This window comes from Lontra canadensis, unplaced genomic scaffold, assembly GCF_010015895.1.
Source record: "Lontra canadensis isolate GAN:19392208 unplaced genomic scaffold, GSC_riverotter_1.0 scaffold45, whole genome shotgun sequence".
Classification (NCBI taxonomy): domain Eukaryota; kingdom Metazoa; phylum Chordata; class Mammalia; order Carnivora; family Mustelidae; genus Lontra; species Lontra canadensis.
Genome location: NW_022631039.1, coordinates 14,911,477 through 14,935,881, shown reverse-complemented (window position 1 = coordinate 14,935,881; position 24,405 = coordinate 14,911,477). Strand labels below are relative to the sequence as shown.

Sequence of the window (24,405 nt, the reverse complement as noted above, 5' to 3'; positions counted from 1 at the left end):
AATAAAAATCTTAAAAAAGAAAAGCTCTACTGTTGTTCGCAAGGATGTAACTCTTCAGTTAGAACCAGTCCCCAGCGGATGGACATCTGCTCGAACTTCTCCCAACACCAACAACAGGTGTGCAAACAGGGGCTCTCTGCTGCATACCCCCGGGCGTCTCGAGAGTTGGCTAGCCCTGTGAAATCCAGGGGCCTTCAGATGGAAAACCTGTACCCGTGCCCGCCCCCGGGTCCGGACCCCGCGTCCGTTCTTGTCCCCTCTCCCCCAGACCGCCAGCTCCGCGTTAACAGTCCGTGCTGTGTCCAAACGGGCCGACCGCGGCTCCTCGAGCGGTGACGTGTCACCTGGCCTTGGCTCTCTTTGATCCCCAAACCCGGCCAAACAGGACGCGGCTTTAGTCACCCTCACCTCCCCGGGGCGGCCCGCGGCAGAAAGCACGAAAACACGGCTTTTATTTCAGAATCCTGGTATCCCAAAGACCGTTCAACTGGTGGCTGCTGGGCCTCGGGCCACCAGCCCTGGGCGCATTCGTGGCGCGCAGGCCCGGCGCCCGCGTTCTGACGTCACGCGCCGTCGCCATTGTGGCGTCCGCGTGCCCCGTCGCGGTCACGAGGGCGCCCGCCGCGGCCCTGCGGCCCTGCGGCCCCACGGCCGTCTCTTCGCAGACTCTGCAGCCCCGCCCCCGCGGTCACGTGGCCGCCCGCCGCGGCCCCGCCCCGCGGTCACGTGGCCGCCCGCCGAAGCGCCCGCCTCCAGCTGCGCGCGGCTCCTCGCGGGCCACCGTAGAGGGCGTCTGGCGGCCGCCGGGACGGAAGCCGAGAGGCGCTGCCGACCGCGCCTGCGACAGCGTCAGCCCTGCGCGGAGCGCCGGCCTGATGGCGGCGGCGGCGATGGCCGAGCAGGAGAGCGCCCGGAACGGCGCCCGGAACCGCGGCGGTGTCCAGCGCGTGGAGGGCAAGCTGCGCGCCAGCGTCGAGAAGGGCGACTACTACGAGGCGCACCAGATGTACCGGACCCTGTTCTTCAGGTAGCCGCCGCCGCCTTCCAGGGCTTTCCGCCGCGCCGCTGCCCCGCCCCCGGCCGCCTGCCATTGGCCGCGCCCGCCGCCCTGCGCCCCCGTTGGCCCGCGCTGCTGCCCGTCCCCGCGGCGGTCGGAGCCCGGGGCGGCCGGGGGGCGAGGACGGAGGACACCCGACCCGGCCCCGGCCCGGCGTCTCCCCTCCCCCCCTCCCCCTGCCGGACCCTCTTCCCCTCTCCGGGCCCCGACCCGGCGTCGGCCATCCGCGGTCTTGCCAGGACCGAGCCCCGGGCTCTGCGGTCCCCGGCGGTCCGGTTGTGCTGGGGAAACGTGCCCCTGCCCCGCGGCCCTTGCGACCCCAGCGTCCCGCGCTGGGGCAGCCGTGTCCCTGAGCCCGGCGACGCGCCTGCACTTGCGCGGCCGCGGGCTCTAGCGATGGGGGCGCGGGGAGTGGGATGTGGAGGGCCCGGCGATGAGTCCCGGGGGCTGGGGGCGCGGGGGGCTCCGGGGCCGCGCGGGTCTGACTGCGCGTGCGGGGGGCGGACACTGCTGCGGGCGCGCTGAAATCAAAGGCGCCGCGTCGGCGGGTGTCGTGTGGGCTGCGGCGGTCCCCGCCTGGGCTGCGGGGCCACGAGAGCTGTGCTGTGGCGCGTGGCTGCTGTGATCCGAGTTGTCGCCTGCGCGGGGCGTTCGGTGACCCTGGACGGTCCGGGCGGAGCAGTGGAGGGGATTCGCTGGGAGGGATAGGCCTGAACGACAGGTGCAAGAGTTTATTCCGGTCCGTGGAGGGCCTTTTCTGCCCCAGCTGTGTGGCGGGGAGCTGAAGGGTCGTGGGAGGCTTTTCACCATCAGGCCCAGACTTCGATATGCAAGTGGCAAGAGGGGTCAGTGTCTCCGCAGACTCTGAGGTCCTGTCCCGGCCATGCTCAGCTCCGCTGCCTGGAGGAGCCCGGGTTGGAGTGCGTGCTGCTGGACGTAGGCAGCTTCACCTGCCAGAAGTCCGTGTGAGGGGAGCTTTCCGAGCGCTCCAGATAGACCTAGGTGCTTGTTGTTCTAGGGATTACTAATCAGCAAAACTCCCATTTTCCCAACAAGAAACAGTGTTTCCTGTTTTGAGACGTTTTGCCTTGTGGGATGAGCCTGAAGAGGCAAGTCTCTCTGCCCACGGTGTGTTTGGGGGTGGCGATAGAAAGCAGGCTCTCCACCACTCCAGCCTTGATTTGGCTTTGAATTCCATGTGTGCTCTGTGATCTAAGACCAGCCTTGGCTTCCTCGTGGGGCATCTGGTGTGCACCGACACTGCTCAGAAGTTGGGAGAAAGAAATCTGCCACTGGCCCCACTGGGGACAAAGTTAATGGTGGCGTTTGTGACCGTCCTTAAGGCCTGGCTGAACTATCCTGGAGTTGTCCCTGGCTGCCAGGGTGCTGTCCATGCAGACCTGTGATCCCAGCCCTGTTGAGACCCTCCTGGGGGGTGTGGCTCTTGGACAAGTCTGATTCACTGAGTTATACTAGGTTCTGGGCCTTTTGTAAGTCAACATACATGTCTATATTTGTTTGCCTGAAACATACAGTTTGAGGAGTTTTGGCCCATATGTTCCCATGAACCTATCACCAACCAAGATAGGGAGAACAGCCATCACTGCTAAGGTTCTTTTCTCTGTTCTCAGAATCCATCTTTCACACCCCCTTACCCCCAGGCACTCACTGCTCTCGGTGGCCCCATAGTTTGATTTGCATTTTCTAGAATGTTTTGTAAGTGAAATCATACCCGCTTTTTGTGCATTTTGAGTTTACACAGCATGATTATTTGGAGATTTCCCCACGTGTAAAGCATTAGTTCATCTCTATTGCCGAATGCTGTCCTGTGATGGACCCACAGCTTGTTACCCACTCACCTGTTGGATACATTCGCCAAATTGGGGTCTGTTTTTTTGTTTTGTTTTGTGGTGTTAGGATTCTGTTTATTTGAGAGCGAGTGCACACATGTGCAAGGGAGCCTGGGCAAGGGAAGGGTCAGAGTGGGAGGAAGAAGCAGGGGCCTCGATCCCAGGACCCTGGGATCGTGACCTGAGCCGAAGACAGATGCTTAGCCCACTGAGCCACCCAGGCGCCCCCCCAAATTGCACTGTTTTAATTGTTGTGTTTCACAGCAGGTGAAGGAGAGGGGGCATGGAATCGGGCAGTCCAGTGGGTTGGACTTCCTCGGTGCACCTGCCTCAGCTGTGGGCAGTAGTCGAGGCCCGGTGGCTCAGCTGGTGCCAGCGGATGGCCACCCAGTGTCTTCAGAGGAGGAGGGAGTCTGTTTTCCAGGCCTTTTGTGTTTGGGGCATTTGGTCATCCTCCACCCACTTTCTGGCTTTCATGGCTGTTGTACGGGGTGGCCATAGGGCTCCTTGGCCCAGTGTTGGGATAGTCACCCCCCAGGAGGGGCTCTGCAGCCAGCCTGCCTCCCACCGGGGGCATTTCTGAGAATTGCGTGGTTTTGCCTCTTAAATAAAATGAAGAAAAACTTTTAAAGGAAAAACTTATTGGGGCGCCTGGGTGTCTTGGTGCAGCGTCTGCCTTCGGCTCAAGTCATGATTCTGGGGTCCTGGGATGGAGCCCCATGGGGAGTCAGCTTCTCCCTCTGCTCCCCACCCCCGACCCCCCGCCTCCAGTCAGTTGGCAGCTGGCAGATGACACCAGCATGTGTCCCCCAGGTGCGCTGAGCAGGTACACCTTCCAAAGGTGTAGGCATGGGGGTGCAGGCGGCAGGGCTGCGGGGATGGTGCCGGGCTGGAGGGTTCCTGCTCCCTTTGCTCTCAGCAGCCTCCCAAGCCTTGGACTCAGACAACTAAATCCCTTCCTGTTCCCTGAGTTCTGCCAAAAGAAGGACGCTCATTTCTCAGCGTTGCCTTTATCCACCCACCCACCCCCCAGCTTTCCTTGATCTGCAACAGGTGATCTCATGTGGATGGGACGAGTGCTGGCTGTGGCGCATCGCCTCACTCCCCCTTGGCCCCCAACCCCGGGAAGGGAGGCACCTGCCGTGGGTGCTTGAAAGCAGGCCCTGTTACCCCAGGGATTTGCTGTCACCTGCTCCTTGGCAGCTTCCTTCATGGGGTGTTTTGAGAGGTTGTCTCTTGCACTGCATCAGACGGAGGAGTCTAGAGTTCTGTCACGTCTTGCGTAAGCCCTAGCACGCTGGCGAGATTGTCACTTAGAAGTGCCTATGTGTCCATGGAAATGGCAACATAAGGTGGTGTGCCTCCGCGTACTCGTCTTTCCAGAGCTGCCTGTGGCAGTGCTGGCCACGGGTCGTGGGCAGGGTGGCTCCCAGCAGAACCAGACCGGGATGAGCTCGGTTGGTGTGGGAGTAGGCTGTGTACATGTGCAAAGGAGAGAGACAGACGGCTCACAGAAGTCCTGCTGCAGAAACCGCAGGCCGCGCAGATGACGGTGGGCTGGCAGTGGTTTCCTTTCTTGGGGTGCAGGCTCTTCTCGCTGGCCCCACCCCCCTACCCAGCAGATGGGGTCTTCTGTTGGGGCCATGTCTGGGCCCACTGGGTTCCCCTATGTGTGACTGTGATGGGGTTGGGTTCTCTGGGGCGGGGAGGGGGGTGTTTGGTTATGGAACTTTTTGAAGAAAAGACCTTTTCTGTGGTTAGTTGAACACCAAGCCCTCACATTCCCCCCTGCCCTGTCGGTCCCGGTAAGCTGCAGACAGGCTCCCTGGTGCGCCTGTCTGGTGTTGGTCTGTCTTGGTAGCCCCTTGGGGCTGCTGCTTTAGTATCTCTAGTTTGTTGTGTCTGGACTGGGAGGCACAGACGTTACTGGTTGTATTTTTGGTTGTACTTCTTTTCTGAGGATCATGGAGCTGAGTTCCAGCCGATGACTGGAGCATCCAGCAGCACGTGCTTGGTCCCGTGCGGCCTTCAGGCACTCCCTCCTGCTGTATACTCTGGGGCCCACCGGTGCTTCGCTGAACGCTGTCTGTTGCAGACGGACCATCGCCCCGTTGTTTGGGTTTAGTTATGGGCTGGGCTCTGGCTGCTCTGTGTTTCTGTCTTTGTAGTTCAGGGAAACTGAGAAATGTGCTCGAAGTGGGATAGTGAGGCAGGACAGAGGGGTGGAGGGGCAAGAGGAGAGCACAGGGATGGGGGAGGGACCGCAGGGATGGTCAGTGCAGTCATCACAGTGGGTGCTGTGTGTGCGTGTCCCCCACCCGAGAGGTCTCTATCCTGGAGCTCTCGCTGTCCCAACCCCTGAGTGCAGCCTTGACCCTTAGTTCTCCAGTGGACCCCAGTGTAACACTGTGTCCCACATGCAGCTCCTACCACCGTGGCTGGACGTGCCTCATGGTGTAAGTCATCCAGCCTTTCTCTGGGTCCTGCTGAAACCCTTGAGCTGCTCTAGGGCTGTTTGGGCACAGACAGTGTCCCCTGCCAGCTCTGCTGTCACATGTGGCGCCCAAGTCCGCTGGTCCCCTGAGGTTGGAGCTGCTGACAGCAGGGACTCCGTGCACACCAGGGGGACCTGGGTTGTGGAGCCACCCCAGTGTGGAGGCTGGACAGACTCAGGGGGCAGGGTGCCGTGACTGCCGGGTGGGGCGGTGGGCTCAGGAAAGAGAATGCATTTGCACTCCCATCTGTGGTAGGAGGCCCGTGCGCCCACGTGCCTGCATGCCTGTGTGCGGACCGTGTGCTTTAGCTCTCGTGTCCGTTGGGGGCTGTCTGCCCGACTGGACCTAACTGGGGCTCCGCTCTCTCTCACAGGTACATGTCACAGAACAAGCACACAGAGGCGCGGGAGCTCATGTGCTCGGGGGCGCTGCTGTTCTTCAGCCACGGCCAGGTACACAGCGACCTCGTCCCCTTCCCTGCGTGGGGCCTGCAGGCTGGGAGAGGCCTGGGGGAGGGCTACAGGCTGTGCTTGGCCCTGACCCTTCCGGGCCAGTGTGTTCACATCGCGGGGCGCTGTCTGAGGTGCTGCGCGTGCAGCTGGGGTCTCGGTCCATCAGGCCGCGCTGCCAGGTGAGCTCTGTGCTCGGAGTGGTCTTCCCAGCTTAGGTCCGCCACGGCTGCTGAGCTCGAGCCGGAGCTCAGTTTTTGTGATTCTCGCTTCCATGTTTTATAGCAAAACAGTGCTGCGGACTTGTCCATGCTGGTGTTAGAGTCGCTGGAGAAGGCGGAAGTCGAGGTGGCGGATGAGCTGCTGGGTGAGGCTCTTACTGCGCGGGAGGCCCCTGCGCGTGTGGAGTGGTGACACCCCCATGCGCTGTTTGGCGATGGTGGCCTCTGGTTTGTCCCGGAGACCTGGCTTGCCGGCCCCATGTGGTTAATGTGCAGTGGGGGACGTCCTCCTTAGGGACGGCCCAGCTGGAAGGATGGAGGAGGGGCTTGCACCCGCTGCTGCACTCCCACGGGTTATCCCCCTACCCGCCAGGCCTTGCTCCTCTGTGGGTGAGCTTCCTGCTGGAGCACCCCCCTTCTTCCCTCCGCTCCCCGGCACACGCTGAGCTGTGAGGCAATCATTAAAGAGCATGTGGCTGCTGGCTCTGCAGCCAAGAGGTTGGTTGGGGGGTCCTGGGACCTGGGGCCCATAGGGACATGGGGCCACCCCAGCACGCCGATTCCCCGGTTTTGAAGCAAAGTAGTTGTTCTCGTGAACTATAAGATGTGGGATACAGAGCTGAGCAGTAGCGTGTTTCTGTGGCTAAGAGTCTGTATTCGTGTTGTTCTAGAAAATCTGGCCAAACTGTTCAGTTTGATGGACCCCAATTCCCCAGAGCGAGTGGCTTTTGTGTCTCGAGCCCTGAAGTGGTCCAGTGGAGGATCTGGGAAGCTGGGCCACCCCCGGCTCCACCAGCTGCTGGCCCTCACGCTGTGGAAAGGTAGGTCTGGGGCACCTGTGCACAGAGCTACTCTTGGGCGGGTGCTGGCGGTCCCGGCAACAGCTGTCCCTTTTTATGTACATGGCTTTTATTTCGATTAGCTGTTCTAATCAGGTAAACTCCTGGGACACTGGGTATGAGGGGAGATTTTGCTCTCCACTGGCTTGGCTCTACCTGTCCGTGGGCCTCGGGCGCACCCCCCAGCCTCCTTTCTGGGACAGCCTCCCCAGACTGGCCCTTTGATGGCACCTGCTCTGCGTTTTCTTCATATTTATCTCAGCTTCTGAGTAAGCATTTTTGGGGGGGGATCCGTGAGGAGGGATCCTGGGAGTTTCTGGATGTGGTTCCCATCCCGCTCTGAGAGGCTGCTGCTCACTGGAAAAGGCACATGGTTGGGTGCTCTGACCAGCATTTGTTCTGGAGAATTCGAATAGCTCTGTCCTGTGTGGTGAACATCCACAGGCAGCTCATTCACGCCGCCGCAGCCTTCCCGGCAGCCCGGCAGTGCGTGGGGCGGGGCGGGGCCTTGGTGGGAGCTGAGGGGCAACGTCCTTCACTTGGAGACGACCTTCACCAGGAACGGCTGTGACAGCAGGCTCCTCCCGGAAACAGCCTGCTTCCAGCAAGCCTGTGCGGTGGTCAGATAGACGGATCTGTCTCCCCCACAGCCAGCGGGCCCAGGGTGCCTTCTTGCTGTTTCTCATGCAACAGCATGCACGTGGTGGGCACCCGCCATGAACCCGGCCCTTGTGTAGGCTGGGAAGCCAGCTGTGTGCGCATCTGCGGGCCATGCGCTTACTCCACTGTGTGTCCCCACCCGCTGTGACCCACGAGGCAGGAGGTTTCTCCATTCCTGCCTATTGGCTTGCCAGCACTACCCTTACCCCAGAGGGATAGGAAGAGAAAATGGTCAGACGTCCATTCAAAGTCTGGACAGTTAAGGAAGCCCTCCTTGAAGGGCGCGGCTGAGTCTCTTCCCCATGCCCACCCAAGAAGCACATGGGGCCCAAGAAAGAGCATCTGGCATTTTGAGGCCAAGGCCATCTTGGGCTCCCTCCTCTTCTAATGTGCGTTCCCTGCGGGCGCCTTGCTCCTCCAGCCTTGGCCTCACCCACTGCTGGTGGCGGGTTCCTCCATCCCCCAGGCCACCCTGGCCTTCCCAACTGGCGTGGTCCCCATGTATTTTCTGTCTGTCCTGCCCACGGGACACTGGTATGTCCTAGTCACTGACCTCGGAGAGAGGCTATCTGTGCTTGGCAGCCTGGCAGGGGTGGGGGAATCCCAAAAGCCCCCACCCTTGACTCCCACCTTGACTTCAGGAGGTGCTGAGTCTGCGCGTGCGGGTGGACGGCCAGATGCACGGTCAGGGGCACCTGTGGCAAACCGTGATTGCCGGCGAGCAGTATTTGGCACCACTTTTGCCCAGGCAATATTTGGGGGTGCATGGGGGACACCAGGAGGGAAATGGGGCATGACCCTGCATCTGTGGCTGAGAAGAGGAACTCAGGCCTCAGGAGTCCCTCAGAGCCCTAGTTGGCTAGGAGCCAGCTGTAAGGCATGGACGGTTACTAGTACGATGTTCAAATTCAAGAGACCATGGTCACACGTAGTACCTGAGCCACAAGCCCCAAGGGAGACAAGCGCAGAGTCCATGTCCTGTCCTTCCCCACAGTGTCCACAGCTTGTGTCCGGAGGCCGTGCTTAGGGATGTCTGTCCAGCTGCAGTGCCTGGGGGCGGGCCCCCAATCGGGATCTCCAGGCAGGTGTGGCCCTGTGGGCACGGAGCCACCCGCCATCCTGCCAGTCTGCTCTCCACAGCTTGCCCCCTCCTGATGTTCGCTGTGTGTGGGGGTCCGTCATGCAGTCCCTCTATCCTACTATGTGTCTCACAAACTCAGGGTTTGTGGCAGCCCTGCCTGTAGCAAGGTCACTGGCGCCATGTTTCCGACAGCACTTGCTCCCTTGGTGTCCCTGGGCCACGGTCGGTCATTCTAGCAATGGCACAGGCTTTTTCATTATAACTTGTTATGGGGTCTGTGACCATGGTCTTTGATATGGTCCTGGTTTTGGTGCACTAGGACCTACGTTCATGGAAGATGGTGAATTTCCTGGATAACTATGTGTGTGCTCACTACTGTACCGACCAGCCGTTCCCAGGTCTCTCCCCTTCCTCTGGCCTCCCTGTTCCCTGAGATCCAGCAATATCAAAATTGGGCCAGTTCCTCATCCTACGGTGGCCTCTCTGCATTCGAGTGAAAGGAAGAGTCCCATGTCTGTCATTTTAAATGACAAACTGCAGAATGTTAAGCTCGGTGAGGATGGCGTGTCCAAAGCTGAGGTGGGGCGAAAGCCAGGCTTCTTGCATCAAAGAGCAGGTAGTGAATGCAAAGGACAGGCTCCAGAAGGACGTGACAGGGGCTCCTCCGGTGACAGCTGGATGATGGGGACGCAAAACAGCCTCTGGCTGACGTGGAGGCGGTTGGAGTGGTTGCGACAGTAGCTGAGCCGTGATGTTCCCTCAAGCGAGAGCCTGATCCGGAGGGAGGCCCTGAGTCTCCCTGATTCCATGAAGGCTGAGGGAGGCGAGGTGGCTGCAGAAGAGGGCTGTGAAGCTGGTAGAGGCCGGCTCCAGGCGGATTCCGGAAAGAAGTCTTCTCCATAACCTAGAAGTGCGTGGTGACCTAGAAGCTGTGGCCAGTGACACTGACGAGCGAGCTGAGGTCATTACTGATGGGGCCGCGCTCCACAGCAGCCTCTAGGTATAGAAGAAACCGCCGGAGAGAAGGAGATGCCTTCCAGGACTTTCAGAACCTCCGTACCTGGAGAGAAGTCAACGCCCGGCTTCAGAGCTTCCGAGGACAAGCTGACACTGCTGTTAGGGGCTAATACAGCTGGTGACGGTAAGTTGAAGCCAGTGCTCATGTACCATCTGGAAATCTTCAGGCCCTTAAGAATTATGCTAAATCTACTCTACTTGGCCTCTGTGGATGCAGCAACAAAGCCTGGATGACAGTGTGTTTATTTACAACATGGTTTATTAAACATTTTAACCCCACTGTCGAGACCTATTGCTCAGAAAAAGAGATTCCTTTCAAAATATTACTGCTTGCTGTCAAAGCATCTGGCCACCCGAGAGCTCTGATGGAGACGGGCAGCAGGAGAGATGTCGTTTTCATGTCTGACACAACATCCATTCTGTAGCCCATGGATCAACGAGGCATTGCAACCTTCATGTCTTCTTATTTAACAAACACACTCTGTAAGGCTCTCGCTGCCATAGACAGTGATTCCTCTGATGGTTCTGGGAAAAGTCCATTGAAAACTTTCCAGAAAGGATTCATCATTCTAGATGCCACTAAGAACACCTATGATTCGTAGGAAGAGGTCAAAACATCAATAGTGACAGGAGTTTGATAGACATTGATTCCAACCCCTATAGATGACTTTGAGGGTTCAGGACTCTGTGGAGGAAGTCACTGCCGATGTGGCGAAATGGCAAGAGAACTAGAATCAGAAGTGGAGCCTGAACGTGGCACTGAACCGCTGCCGTCTCACATTTTACCGGACGAGGAGCTGCGTCTTCTGGAGGAGCAAAGAAAGTGGTCTGTTGAGATGGGATGTGCTCCTGGTGCAGATGCTGTGGCCACTGTTGAAGTGACCACAGAGGATACGGAGGATGGCTTCAGCTGAGCTAATAAAGCACCAGTGGGGTTTGAGAGGACTGACTCGCACACTGAAAGATGTTCTCCTGTGGGTAAATGCTACCTACAGCATCAAACGCTCCAGAGAAATCCCTCCTGAAGGGAAGACCCCGTCAGTGCAGAAAACATCGTTGCTGACTTATTTTAAGAACGTGGCACGGCTACCCCAACCGCCAGCAGCCCCGATCAGTCTGCAGCGACCAATATCGAGGCAGGCCCCTCCTCCAGCAACAACGATGAGGACTCCCTGGAAGCTCAGGAGCTGGTTAGCGTCTCGTAGCCATCAAGCATTTGTTTCTGGAGGCCCGTACCTGGGCTTTAGACCGTGCTGTCACACTCAGCAGACCCCCGTCTTAGCACAGCTCTTGCGCGCCCTGGGAAACCCAGAAGCTTGACTGGCTTTGAAGAGGTTGCTTTGCTGCGGTCTGTGGTCGGGCCCACACTATGCCAGAGCTGCTCCTGCGTGGGTTCCAGTCCAGTTCGTGGAGGGATCCTTGTGCAGGGCAGGGCCTGTGGGTGTGGTTTTGCCTAACTTCTCCTCTCACGATGCTCTAAAGCCAGAAAGTTATCCAGGGGGTCTGAGGGAGAGAGGAGAGACAGCACAGTTACACAGAGAAATGCTGACTCAGAATTATTCTGTGTTTCTGAAGGCGGCAGTCTGGGCCCTGAGGGCAGCTGCCCTGGGCGGGAGGGCAGCCAGGTCCATTGGAGCAGGTGTTCCCAGCAGGAGGTGGAGGCAGCTGAGGCATGGGGCCTGAGCCCTGGAAAGGTGTGGGAACCAGGTGGCTTGTGAGCAGGACGGGTGTGATCCCATCTGCTCCAGAAGATGGACCACGGTGGGGGGAGGTGGTCTGGGGGGTGGCTTGGCCTCGGCTGGGGCTCTGCTTGGCACCGCAGCCACTCTGGGTGTCCTGTGCTTTGTCCACCAGGGTGGGGCGGGGAGAGGGACAGGAGGTAGATCGATTTTCCGGTGATGAATGGGGAGAGCAAGTTTACAGCCTGAGTCATTTACTGATGTTGAGAAGATTGGGATTTTGGTCGTTGTTTTTAAAAAATAGAAGTGGTTACGAACAGCTGAGCGTTAGAGCAGACGTGCCCGTGGTGTTCTTAGCCCCAAAGCTTCCTGCGTTGCTGAATGTGACGCGGCAGAGCCGGGCAGGGGCCGGCACAGAGACCCATGCACACTCATCGGTGTCCCCTCTCCTCTGTAGAGCAGAACTATTGTGAGTCCCGGTACCACTTCCTGCACTCTGCGGACGGCGAGGGCTGTGCCCACATGCTGGTGGAGTACTCGACCTCCAGGGGCTTCCGCAGCGAGGTGGACATGTTCGTGGCCCAGGCCGTGCTGCAGTAAGTACCACGCTCGTGGGGTCCCGTCTCCCTGCACAGCTGCCGGGTCTGCCCCGTGGCCCTGCCGCAGATAGCTCCTTTCCCCTCCCACTGAGTCACGCTGTCCCTCTCCACTCTGCCAGGCTGCCACGGACGCGAGTGTCTGTTTAGAGCTAGCGTTCTGCTGTGGCTCCCCAGTGTCTGTTTTCTCACATCACCTCTTTGGTGGGTTTTGTTTTTGTTAGCATCAGGCCACTGTTTCTTGTAGGCCCTGTTTATTTTTTAAAAGATTTTATTTATTTATTTGACTGAGAGAGGGAACTAGCATGGGGAGTGGCAGGCAGAGAGAAAAGCAGGCTCCCTGCTAAGGAGGGAGCCCGATGAGGGCTCAATCCTGCGACCCCGAGACCATGACCCGAGCTGAAGGCAGACGCTTGGCCGACTGAGCCCCCAAGGTGCCACGTGCATGTATGTTTAGTAAATTTTATGAGGTGTATTGGAATGGGGAGTGTGTGTGCCTTTGAAGCTTTCCCAAGCCTGCTCCTGCCTTCCCAGGCGTCCCGCGCGTCTGAAGGTTCCCCACAAGCTGTGTCCCAAGTCTGTCCCCCATCCATCAGGCCTCCTCGCTTCCTCATCTCCGACCTGGCCCGTAGCAGGCCTGCTCCAGGCTTCTCCTGCCCGTGCTTGTCCGGTAGAGAGACTCCGGTTTGGTGGCTGGGCGTCAGGATAGGAAACATCTTACGGGTTTGAGGGGGTTTTGGGGCCCCAGAACACTCACCATACATACCCAGCAGCGCTTGGGGCTTCCATGCTCTGCTGCACAGCAACGCAGGGCTGCCGTCCCCAACTCAGAAACAGAGACGTTTCCTAGACACCTGAGCTCCCTGCCCCAGCCTGTGGGGTATATGGTGTTCAGGGTCCCCAGGCTGGGCGGGATTGTGTGCAACCACCAGACACCTTCTTCTCGGCCCTTATCCCTTAACAAGGTGGAGGCCCCCACCACAGCTCGTCCAGCTGTCGCCCAGGACCCCTGTGGACAGAGACGTTCCCGGGGACAGAGAGCTCGGGCCCCTGGGCTGACTGCTCTGTCGGCAGGGGCCCGATGGGTGTAAACCAGCCGTCGTTGGGGAACTCTCCACAGCATCCGAGCTCCGTTGACCTGGGATGGTCACCTTCCCAAGCTGCATTCCTTCACCGGTCAACTGCGGCAAGCAGGGGGTGGGGGTGCCCTGCTCATGGGGGTGCAGCTGGTCTGAGCACAGAGCTCGGCACGGTGGGCCCTCGTTTGCCGGAGCTGCAGGATGGTGTGAGCGGGCGGCCCCGCAGCTGTCGGCCAGCTTTCTCCCTCGAGCCGGCATGGACCTGAGCCCCTGCTAAAGGCCACGGCGTCCCCCTCCGCCAGCAGCCCGCTTACTGGGCTCTTGGTTCCAGGTTTCTCTGTTTAAAGAACAAAAGCAGCGCGTCAGTGGTGTTCACGACCTACACACAGAAGCACCCGTCCATCGAGCACGGCCCTCCGTTCGTGCAGCCTCTGCTCAACTTTATCTGGTTCTTGCTGCTGGCTGTGGACGGGTGAGCCCTTGGGTGCTCGGGGCGTGCGGCCGCGCTGGGCTCGGGGGGGCCCTCTGGGACTGTCCTGCAAACGGAGCCGGACCCCCTGTTGTGTTCCAGGGGCAAACTGACAGTGTTCACAGTGCTGTGCGAGCAGTACCAGCCGTCCCTGCGGCGGGACCCGATGTACAACGAGGTGAGAGGCCGGGGCCGCAGTGGGGCAGGAAATCTGGGGGTGGGGGTGGGCTCCCCGGTGACCCCATGCCTCTGCCCTTCCAGTACCTCGACAGGATAGGACAGCTGTTCTTCGGCGTGCCGCCCAAGCAGACGTCTTCCTACGGGGGCTTGCTAGGTAAGGCCTAAGCAGGGTGCACCTGGGTGGGAGGGAGGAGAGCCACCATGGCCGTGTCACCCCTTGGCCTCCCCCCGGGGCTCTCTCTCCCCTGACGCTGTCGGGGTGCTCTCCTGCGGTTCCGTGTCTCTGCCTGGCCTCGAAGTCCTTCTCCAGCAGAGTCCCAGACACAGCCGAGAGGGTCTTGTTGGCCCTAGTTCTCCCTCTCCTTTGGCACAGAGCCAAAGCGGATTTCTTCTTTTCTTATTCTGGTAAAATACACATATCCCAAAATTTGCTGTTTAACTATTTCTCAGTGTCCAGTTCAGGGGCACCATCCCCCTGTCCGGCTCCAGAACGTTCCATCCCCCTATGGAGACCCGGTCCTCGTGATGCACAGACCCCTGCCTGCTCCCCCAGCCCCAGCCCTGCCGTCTGCTCTCTGTATCTGTGAGTCTGATGACTCCAGGTCCTTGTGTGGGGGGCCCCCGTGTGTGCCCTTCTTTGTCTGGCTCATGTCCTTGGGGCTCGTCCCTCCCTTTCGAAGGCTAGCCCATCCTCCGTGGTGTGGATGGACAGCACTGCGTCGCCCATCCCTCTGTGGGGGACCCCGTGTGCTGCTGTGAATACGGGGGCGTGTGCGTCTCTTTGAGCCCCTGCAGCCGCTGCTCTGGGTAACACCCCCGAGGTGGGATTGCTGGGGCACAGCGAGATTTGGTGTGATTTCAGACGCTGCCCGACCGTCTTCCATGGCAGCGGCCCTGTTCCCCGTCGTGCCAGCTGCGCACAGGGGCAGTTTCTCCACGTCCCCGCCATGTTTGCTGTTGTCTGTGCCTCGGTAGTGGGTGTGGGGCCCTCACCGTGGCTCTGAGTCACGTCACCCTGACGATGAGTAGTGCTGAGCGGCCTTTCTTGTGCTTATTAGCCATTTGTATGTCTCTGTGTCCTTTCAAGTCACGTGCCTGTTTTTGAATCGGCGGGTGGTTTCTCTGTACTGGATACTGATCCCTTGTCGGATATAAAATTCCCAAGTATTTTCTCCCATTCTCTGGATTGCCTCTTTTTTTTTTTTTTTTTTTTTTTTTTAAGACATTATTTTTTAAGAGCAGTTTTCAGTGGGGCATCTGAGTGGTACATTTGGTGGTTGAGCATCCGACTCTTGGTTTCGGCTCAGGTCCTGATCTCAGGGTCACGACATCGAACCCCATGTTGGGCTCCGCGCTCAGCGTGAAGTCTGCTTGGGAATCTCCCTGTCCCTCTGCCCCTCCCCCTGCTCACGTGCACTCCCTCTAAAATAAATAGAAAAAATAAATAGATATAAAATATAAATAAATATTTTTAAAAAGGTAAATGAAAACAGTTTTAGCTTCCCAGCAAGATACAAAGGAAGGTGTATCCGTTTCCATCCCTGCCCATCACAGCTGTTCACGGCGTCCCCGTCTGAGTGGTGACTGTGTCAGAACCCTGAACCTGCACGGACACAGCATGTCACCTGAAGTTTGGGGTTCACGTTGGGGGTACTTTACATGCTATACGTTTATAGGTTCGGGCACACGTGTCCACATTAGAGCCATGCAGAGTCGTTTCTGTCCCCAAAATCCTGTCTGCCCACCTTCCACTGCCTTCTGTCTGTGTGGGCACTGCCTTGGGATGTACAGAATTCGAAATTTTCCTCCAGTCCAGCTTAGGTGTCTCTCCTCCATTGCTCCTGCCTTTGGTGTCAATCCCTAATGTCCTCATCCGGCCCAGGGCTGTGAGGCTCTTGCCCCATGTCGTCTTCTAAGAATTTTACTGGTTTTGGGTTTCCACAGTGGTCCTTGATCCCTGTAGAGGGTTTTTGTACCTGGTGTGAGGTAGGGGTCCAGTGTCCTGGCTTCGCTTGCTGAAGAGACTCGTTCCCCTGAGTGGTCTTGACACCCTTGTCAGAGATGGCTTGACCGCCATGCACGTGGGCTTATTTCTGGGCTCTCTGTTGTGTTCTTTGGGCTTTCTGTGTCTTCGTGCCCATGCCACACTGCTGGGATTACTCTGTAGGAAGTTTTGAAATCAGGAAGTGCAAGCCCTCCAGTTTTGTTCTTTTTCAAGATCATTTTGGCTGTTTGGGTCCATTGCAACTCCATACACGTTTTAGGATGTTTTTCTTGCAAACAAGCCATGGGGATTCTGAAAGGGACGGCATGGAATCTGTGGATGGCATTGGGTGGCCTTGGTCTAGGCAGTGTGTCAAGCCCCCCAGCCCATTGACACGGGCAGTGCTTCCATGCGTTAATGACTTCAGTCTCTCTCCGTGGTGGTCAGTGGTTTTCGTGGGTGAGTCCTTCGTCTCCTTGGTTAAGGTCAGTGCCTAAGTATTTTAATCTTTTTGATGCTGTTGTAAATGGAATATTTTTATCATTTCTTTTCCAGATTGTTCATTGTTGGCGTAAAGAAATGCAGCGTGTTTTCACGTGCTGACTTTGTGCCCCTTCCTTTGCCGGATTCCCTTACTCCGACAGCTCCTTCCTGGAGCGTTCAGGTTCTCTGCATATGAGACCATGTCCTACGCAGACAGATCGTGTTGCTCCTTCCTTTCCGCTGTAGATGCCTCTTCCTTCGTTCTCATGCCCGGCGGCCCCGGCCGGAGTGTCCGGGACTGTGTGGGATGGAGGTGGTGAGGGCGGGCGCCCTCCCCTCGTTCCCGCTCCCCGAGGAGGAGCTCTCAGTCCTTCACCGTCGAGGATCACGTTAGCCGGGGGGGTTTTCCGAGACGGCGGTCAGTGCGTGGAGGTCGCGCCTCCTGTTCCCGGTTTGCTGAGTGCTTGTACGCGAGCGTCGGGTTTAGTCCAGCGCTGTTGCTGCATTAGTAGAGATGGACGATCGTGTGGGCTTCCCCTCGTTGTGCTGGCGTGGGGCGTCACGCTGGCGGGTTTTCAGGGGGGCCCTCCGTGCGTTCCACGAGTAAAGCTGCTCATTGTGGTGTGTCGTCCTCGCTGTGCTGCTGAGTCCGCTTTCCAGAGGTCCGTTGAGGGTGTAGCCTCCGTGTTCACAGGGGTCGCTGGTCTGTGATTTTTCTCGTAGCATCTCTGAGGTTCTGCTGGCTGCGTTGGATGAATTGGGAAGTGCTCCTCCCCCTCGATTGTTTTGGAAAAGTTTGGGAAGGACGGTGTTGGTCATTAAGTAGAACTCACCAGGAAAGCCATCAGGGCGCGGCTGTTCTTTGTTGGGAAGTTTTGATGATAGATCCAGTCTCCTTACTGGTTCAGAGGCCCATTTGGACGGTCACTTCTTTGTGACTTGGTCCTGGTGGGTGTTGGAGGCCAGGCCTCCGCCCCATGTCTGCCTTGCCTGGCGACATGGTCTGGCCTTCCCCGAGGTCTCGTGCAGACTTCTTCCTTCCACCAGCCAGAGGCCGGTTTAGTTCTTCTTCTGAATGTGGCTTTTCGGAGCCTGAACGTGGTGGTATTTTTGAGTTGATCGTTTCCCGGAGTTCATCGTTCACCCACACGCACCTAGTCCCACCTAGACAGCCCCGGAGAGGGCTCCTGCGGCCCGACAGCACGGAGGCTTCCCTCCTCAGCTTCCTGCTGGGGAGACATTGCGGAGTCACAGGTGGCTGGTCTGTGCAAGGGGCACGCGTCCCCCACCCAGATGCCAGCGTGCTCCTGCCAGAGTGGAGGCAGCCCCAGGTGATGGGGGCGGGGGGGGGTTGCTGGTCCCACCAGGCTCCGTGATACCCCCCCCCCCCAGATCCAGGCGGCACCCTGCCCCGGGGGCCCTGCAGGGCTGGCCTGGGTGGGATTTGTGTCCTTGGAGCCAAACTCCGCTCTGTGGAAAGGTCTTTGGTCTGAGAGGATTTTGAAAGTCGTTGGTGGCTGTTGGACCTTGTGTGGCAGGTGCTTCAGCCCCGTGCGGGCCTGGCCAGGGCCGTGTGTCTGAAGCCGGGCTGCTGTTGCTGTGTCACCGCCGTCGCCCCCACACAGGGGTGCCGACGCTGGTGCCCATTCATTTCCCACTGGCACCTCCGCCTCGCCCCTCCCAGTGCCCGGGCCGCTAGTGGCGTGTTCGTTGGACCCAATTTCATGGGCCCGAGTCTGTGCAGACGACCTTGCTCACGTTTCTCTTTGTTTCTTTTCACGGTGGTTTGGCTTCAGGGGACTTTCTGATCTCCTGAGTTCGTATTGAATCGTTGTTCTTTGACTAAAAATTAGATAATTGTCAGTGGTGGCAGCCCCACCATCTGTGCCTGGGAGCGCGTCCTAACCTCTCCGTGAACCCGTGATGCACACGCGCGTGCCCGCTTAGCAGTGGCCTCCCCGGGATGGGGTTCTGAGGACGATTCTCCAGGGCCGTCCGGCGGCCGGGTTGTGTCCCACGGGTAGGCACTCGGGGTCTTTCCCTGGCTGCCAGGTCCTTGCAGGCACGCTGAGCACTCCCTGGGACTCATGCCGTCCCAGCCCGGGAATGCGGCAGCTTGGCAGGTGGGGTTCCCCGGGCAGCCAGGGGTGCCGAGCGCGTGCAGCTGCTGTGCCCCTGACAGCACCTGCGTTTGCTTCCAGGGAATCTTCTGAGCAGCCTCATGGGCGCCTCGGAGCAGGAGGGTGAGGACAGTCAGGACGACAGCAGCCCCATTGAGCTCGACTGAGCCCGCCCGCCCGGCCTGCATGAAGACGCCCTCGTCCCCGGGGCTCCCGCCGTGAGGCTCCCGCCACGGGGCTCCCACCGTGGGGTCCCGCCTGAGGCGGCGGGGGCCGCGTGGGCCTCGGCGCCGGCCCGGGGCTGCGGGGCCTGCAGCGGCTGTGCTGGGCCGCCCTGCACCCCCAGACTGACCCACAATAAAGCACGGGCCTTGCTGCGCTACCATCCTCTTTCCCTGTCCTTTGTGTCTGGTTTGCTTGGGGAGGCGACCTGGTGTCTGGCGCGCGCCCGCGGGCCTGACCCTGTCGCAGGTGGCGTGGGGGGTGGCCGCCGTCCCACCAGCCCTGCGCAGATGTCCCCTGGGGTCCCAGACAGCGTCTGGGCGGCTGCTCCAGGCCACACTGAGGCCACGGCCCCTTGGGGCAGCTCTTACAGCGGGAGCAGGATCCTTTCCACGTTTCGGGACGTGGTATTTATTTTCACTGGGTGATGGATTCCTTTGACCTGGCGTGGTAGGTGTTAACCTTGTAACCAGTCCAGGAGCGAGCAGATGTGCCCTTTCCCACTGATGCTGTACCAGATGTTCGCAGAGCAATGACGAGAAGGGAAACACTTTATTTTTTCACAATTAAAGTAAGAGTTGTAGATTAATACACAGTGATCATGCATGGAAGGAGTGAGATATACACTCTCGTTGACTGTAAAATGGAATTTAAACGAAGGTTTGTGTTACTTGTTGAGTTGAAATAAATCCTTTATACTGGGTTTTGCAGCACTCGTCCTTTCTGAGTGAGCTCCTGAGGCTGGTGGGCGGGGAGCCGGGCCTGAGACCCCATCCGCAGTGGCCCGGTCTGTGTCCGCCGTGCCCGCAGGGGGCGCTGTGGGCAGCTACGAGTGGCCAGTGTCGGGGTCTTGTGATTGGTGTGTAACTACAAGGTGGTGGTTTCTCTAAACGCGAGACCCCAAATCCAGTGGGGTCCTGCCTTGCCACAGGTTCTAAGTGCAGGCCACCCGGGTGGGGGAAGGAGTGTGGAGTCGCCCCTCCCCCACCCCGGCAGGCCCCCGCCGGGGCGCTCCGAGGCGGCTGCAGGTGGAGGGAGCCCTCACCAGGGCAGGCCCCAAGCCCGCAGTGGGCCCCCTGCCTGGTGCCGTGATGCTTGTTCTGAGATGACGAAATGCAGGACGTTGGAGCAGAGCTTGGGTCTTTTTGTGGAATTTGCCCGGACAGAATAGACACAGAGCACGCACACCTGTGTCCCGCCGTGCTCCTCCTGGTGGCGGCGTCTGTCTCGATCCTCAGCACATGGAGACCTCCCTCCGGGTTGGAGGGCCGTGGGCCCATGCACCTGACCCCCCTTTCCCTGTGAGCACTGCCACGTCTTCCGTGCAGTTGTGAACGGCGCGGTCATTTTCTGGGAACGCGGCCTCCCGTGTGTAGCCGTGCAGGCCGTGGGTTGCTCACATCTCTACGGAGGAGCAGGAGGGATGCGGACGCCGGCCCGAAGGCCACCGCCACCAGCATCCCGGCGTGCCGAGGCCTGTGACGTCAGCACAGTGACCACTATCTGTGGGCCATGAGCGTCCTGCCTCGTTGGGAGAAATTCTCCTGCCAGTGGTAAGTGTTTCTTTTTAACATGTTAGTGTCTTGGCCAGGACACCCTTGCATCTGGCTCAGAGAGGGTCTAGAAGGCCACTCCCCAAGAACATGTGGCTGGGGCTGCTCCCCACAAGCGGAGGGGCAGTCCTGGGCGCCTCTGGCTATTCATTTCCCCCAGGAGGAGACCCCCTGCCTCTGGGGCTTGAGTTTCCTTGTTTGGAAGCGGGGACAACAGGCCAGTGATTGTGGGTGGTGGCGTCTGGCACGGCTGGGGAGGGGGTACCTGCCTGGGGCAGAATGGGGCAGGGACCCTGGGTGACCCTGGGACTGTCCTAACTCCCCGGCCCAGCTGTCTTGGGGTCCAGAGCTTAGATGGGAGTGAGGGGGGGGGGGCTGCTGTCCTCTTTTGACCCTGCAGCTGGCCGCCCCCATCCAGGTTTACATGATTCTGAGTGAGCCAGCCCACGCTCAGGGGCAGCAGGGAGATGGGGGTCATGGGAGTCGGGCCCACGAGGACAGGCAAAGGCCCTGGGGCACTCTTCTGGGGACGTCCGCACTTCATGGTGTGTATGAGAGGCCAGCAGGTAGGTCCTCCTAGGGACCCAGAGCCCACACCCTAGCTCCTGACCTACATAAGGGGCCACTATGGAGCAGGACATGAGGGCTGGTGTGAGAGGACACCCTGCCTTGGGGATCCCTGTCCTAGACCTCTCAAGGGCTAGTCCGGGGCTGTCTGAGGGTATAGGAGGGGGGCTGAGGGGCCACCCAGATCACCCAGCAGGTACCCCTGCTTCTGTCCCCCCAACCCTCCACCGAGGGTGGACAGGGAGCCAGGGCCCCTGGGGAGGATGCTCGAGGGTTTTAAGTGCCGGCTGGCCAGTGGCACATTGGGTCCAGCGGGGGTGGGGGGGACACTCTGGGCTTCTGTCTTCTAAGGGCTCAGTGGCCGGTGGGGGGGGCGGCAGTCAACAGTTAGGAGGTGACCCTCCCTTCTCCCTCCCCATCCAGGCATGCAGGGGCCCAGTAAGCTGCAGCTCCCTGGTGCCTCTGACCCCCAGGCCCTCAGGCACGTACCACGTCAGCTGGTTGAGGACAACGATGCTGTGCCCCATGCTAGTACCCAGGACCCCATGACCAACACACAGCAGGTAGCTCAATAAATACTTGTTGACAGAGACTTGGGGGAAGGGCAGGAGGGGGAGGGGAGGCATGCAGGCCACCCGCTGTCCCCACAGCCCAGCCTCCTGCTCAGGGGCAGGGTCCTGCTCAGGCGGGCAGGGGGCAAGGGCAGGTAGGGAAGGGCTGCCGGGCTGCCCCGAGCCAGGAGGCCGGGCCCAGACCTCAGAGGAAGGGTGGTTCAGTGTGTGTGTGGGGGGGGTGAGGGTGGCAGGGGTCACAGCGGTGGGCAGCAGCATGGTGGGGTCTGAGAGCAGGTCGGGCCGGCCTGCAGTGAGGTTCCAGAGAAAAGGGTCCTAGTGGCTAAAGCTCAGGCCCCACGTGGCCATGTCCGGGGCTGCCACTCGGGGCCGGGGCCACGAAGCTGGTTCCTCCGTCTGGCAGCCCCCCCAGTCTGGCCGCTGCCTCCTCGAGGGCTACTTCCAACAAGTCCGGTTCCCTCGGGCCTCCAGAACCATCTCTCGTTAGGGTTTATGCTTGAAGTGCGCTTCCACTGGAAAAGGACAGGTGTCCAGCCAGGTCATAGCCACCCAGGAGGTGCTGGGGAGGTCCTGCCACCCCACCCACACTCACCTGCGTATTCCTGGGGCAGCATCGGCCTGTCCACGACCTTCCGGAAAGCCTCCACCCAGGCCCGCTGCTCCATCTCCGTCTCGCAGGCCAGCAGGAATCTGCGCTCTGGCGTGACGATGGTGATGCCGTGGGGCCAGTGGTGGCCCTGGGTGGATGGCGGGAGCCCGTCCAGCACCGTGTAGCCGCTTTCCCTGCTGCCGATGAAGACTTCCCCGCGAGCAAAGGCATCCTGTGGGCAGAGGCCAGGCAGCCCCTAGGCAAGTGGGCAGCTGTGCTCCTAGTGGGGGAAGCCCAGACCCATCCCCACCGCCTGCGGCCAGCAGACAACAGCTGGTCTCCATGTTGTAGGAGCGGAAATGTCCACCCTGCAAGGGCCCCAGCTGACCTGGGCCGAGACCCTCCCTGACCCCCTTACCAGAGGGTCTTTGAAGTACATGAGCCTCCGGTCATCCATGGTGAACCAGCGCTTCCGGAAGCCTTCTGTTTGCTGTGGGTCAGAGAGTGCCGGGGTCCCGCCGGTCAGCCTGAGGCAGGGCACCCCCACATGCGTTCACTCATCCTTCGCTCATTTGTGCTTTCTGTGGGCGGTGCCACGTCCTGCTCTGCCAGGGGGCTGTACCCAGGGCCTTTGCACATGCTGTTCCTCCCAGGTACGTGCCCTCCCCTCCCCACCACACCAGTTCCTCCTCCTTACCAGTCTCCCGTCCTTAGAGCCCATCTGGGTTGTGAGGCTACCATGTGTACACCTCCACGAGGCAGGGAAGGGGCCGAGTTTGCCCTTCTAGGGACCGATGGAAGGGGGCAAAGGCACGAGGCAGGCTCGGCCTGACCCAGAGCCCCACAGTCCTGGGTCCACAGGGCCCCCGCTTACAGAAGGTTGTGGGGTCCAGGGCCACCCACACCGAAGTGAGGTGTTCAAAGTCCTTGCCTGGGGCTGTTGCTGGCACTCTGACCCTCCACGGCCACCCTAGCCCCGGGTAGCTGAGACCCTGATCGAGGGGCTCGGGCCAGCCGGTCAGACCCACCTTGGGCCCCGTTTTCTCCATGTAGCCTTCCTTCAGGTAGTTGCGGGAGAGCTTCGGTACCAACTAGGGCAGAAGACAGGCTCAGGCTTGGGCCCTCCCGGTCACTCTCTCCCAGTGTGTCCCCAGCACCCACCCACCCCCGGCTACGTGGGGGTACGTGGAGGGCCTTGGCCAGCCCCCCCGGCCCCCAGCGGATACAAGCCACCAGCACTTACGTCGGCATCACTGGCCCCGGGGAAGGCCACCTGCAGGTAGTGGAAGCGGGCGGCTCGGAGCGCGTTGAACCAGTCCACGATCTCCTGCGGGTCAGAGTGGGTGTTGGCCCTGAGCGCTGCCCCCTGCGTGCCAGCCGAGGGCAGCCATGAACACAGGTGGGAGGCAGACCTGCCGGGGTTGGCCCCGGGCCAGCCTGGGTGGACAGCGATGGCTCCACCCACGGGCCAGGCCATGCTGGGGCCAGCCGGCTCGGGATGGGCAGGGGACAAACGGGGGGAGACTGATGTCTAAGCCAGCCGGCCCCAGGCCCTGATGCGGCTTCAGGTATGCAGTGGTTCTTCTCTCCAGTGGGGCTATTCTTACAAACCAAAGATGTTGCCCAGAGCAAGGTTCATCTGTTCTTAAATCCACCCAGAGCTGCTGCCTCCCATCTCCAAAGGAAGGAGGAGGAGAGCTGCTCTGTGTGAGCCAAACCCCTTGCTGGACGGGGTGGACCCGCAGCCCCTCCCTCTCCCACTGCCGTGCAGAGCCCCCCGCTGACCAGAGGCTGGAGTCTGCCCCACTTGGGTGAGCCCAATACCTCCTTCCCCTGCCAACACCTGGCCATTGCCTGCCACCCAGCACCCGCACGCCTCTAGGGCTCCGGAGCCCACTCCTGCTTGCGGGGTCATCCCACACCAGACCATAGTGGAAATGCCGCCGCCTCCTCCACCCCCACCTGCTGCGTGCCCCCGACCCCCGGGAGCTGGCCACACCTCCTCACCAGCCCTGCCCTGCAGTGTGCACCCCAATGCTGTCTTCCCCACCTAGTGCACAGGGTTCCCAATCCGGACTAGGACATACACTCTGGGCCCTGCCCACAGCCCTCTTCACCCATGGTACATCCAACCGCATTCCGGTCATCAGTGAACTCTCCAGTCCCTTCCCTGGGCTTAGGAGGCATCATCTCCTGCCTGCTCCCCAGCATGGGACTCCCTCCGATCATTGAAACTGCAGCAGCTGGACAGGTCAGTGAAAGTTCCACTTCGGCCATGACAACTTCCTGGCAAACCACTGCCCCTCCAATAAAGACACAAGTGCACAGCCCAGCTACAGGCCCTACGGGCTCTCCCCAGCCCAAAGGCCCTTCCTTTCTTGCCAGCCTCAGCCTTGTCAGCTGCTCAGGTCTGTCCTGTTCCACCTGGCCACAGGGCCTCTGCACATGCCATCCCAATACCTGCCATCACCCTTGGGTTGTGGTCCACGCCCCCCATTATGCACAGTCACTGTTCCCAGCCCTCCGTACAAGTAGGACTCTCTGACTCCTGCCTGTCTATACTGGCGAACTGTGCAGTCACAGAGGGCAGAGCCATGGCAAACGGGCTTACCTGTATCTAGGCACGGGGCCCAGCCCAGGCAG

At 59.9% G+C, this 24,405-nt stretch overlaps 2 protein-coding genes across 3 annotated transcripts in view; one reads left to right on the top strand and one right to left on the bottom strand.

The window, feature by feature from the left end:
• Positions 1-762: 762 nt before the first annotated feature.
• Positions 763-19,184, top strand: GET4 (guided entry of tail-anchored proteins factor 4). 2 transcript variants are annotated; one of them, XM_032872835.1, is made up of 9 exons: positions 763-1,027; positions 5,776-5,854; positions 6,137-6,218; positions 6,744-6,893; positions 11,806-11,944; positions 13,355-13,495; positions 13,595-13,670; positions 13,754-13,826; positions 18,341-19,184. In XM_032872835.1, exons 1-9 carry the CDS (start codon positions 876-878, stop codon positions 18,424-18,426), a joined length of 978 nt encoding a protein of 325 aa, XP_032728726.1. In that variant the 5' UTR covers positions 763-875; the 3' UTR covers positions 18,427-19,184. The 2 variants fall into 2 exon arrangements, with proteins under 2 accessions (XP_032728726.1, XP_032728727.1); XM_032872836.1 differs by lacking the exon at positions 763-1,027 and adding an exon at positions 5,046-5,363.
• A 2,202-nt stretch (positions 19,185-21,386) lies between these two features.
• The window catches only part of ADAP1 (ArfGAP with dual PH domains 1), a 48,915-nt gene continuing 45,896 nt past the window's right edge, over positions 21,387-24,405 (bottom strand). Inside the window, exons 7-11 of the mRNA XM_032872834.1 lie at positions 23,006-23,089; positions 22,791-22,853; positions 22,181-22,252; positions 21,766-21,994; positions 21,387-21,685 (exon numbers count right to left, since the gene is read on the bottom strand). Coding sequence (XP_032728725.1) covers positions 21,657-21,685; positions 21,766-21,994; positions 22,181-22,252; positions 22,791-22,853; positions 23,006-23,089 — 477 coding nt within the window. The 3' untranslated portion in view covers positions 21,387-21,656. The remainder of the gene's footprint in view (positions 21,686-21,765; positions 21,995-22,180; positions 22,253-22,790; positions 22,854-23,005; positions 23,090-24,405) is intronic.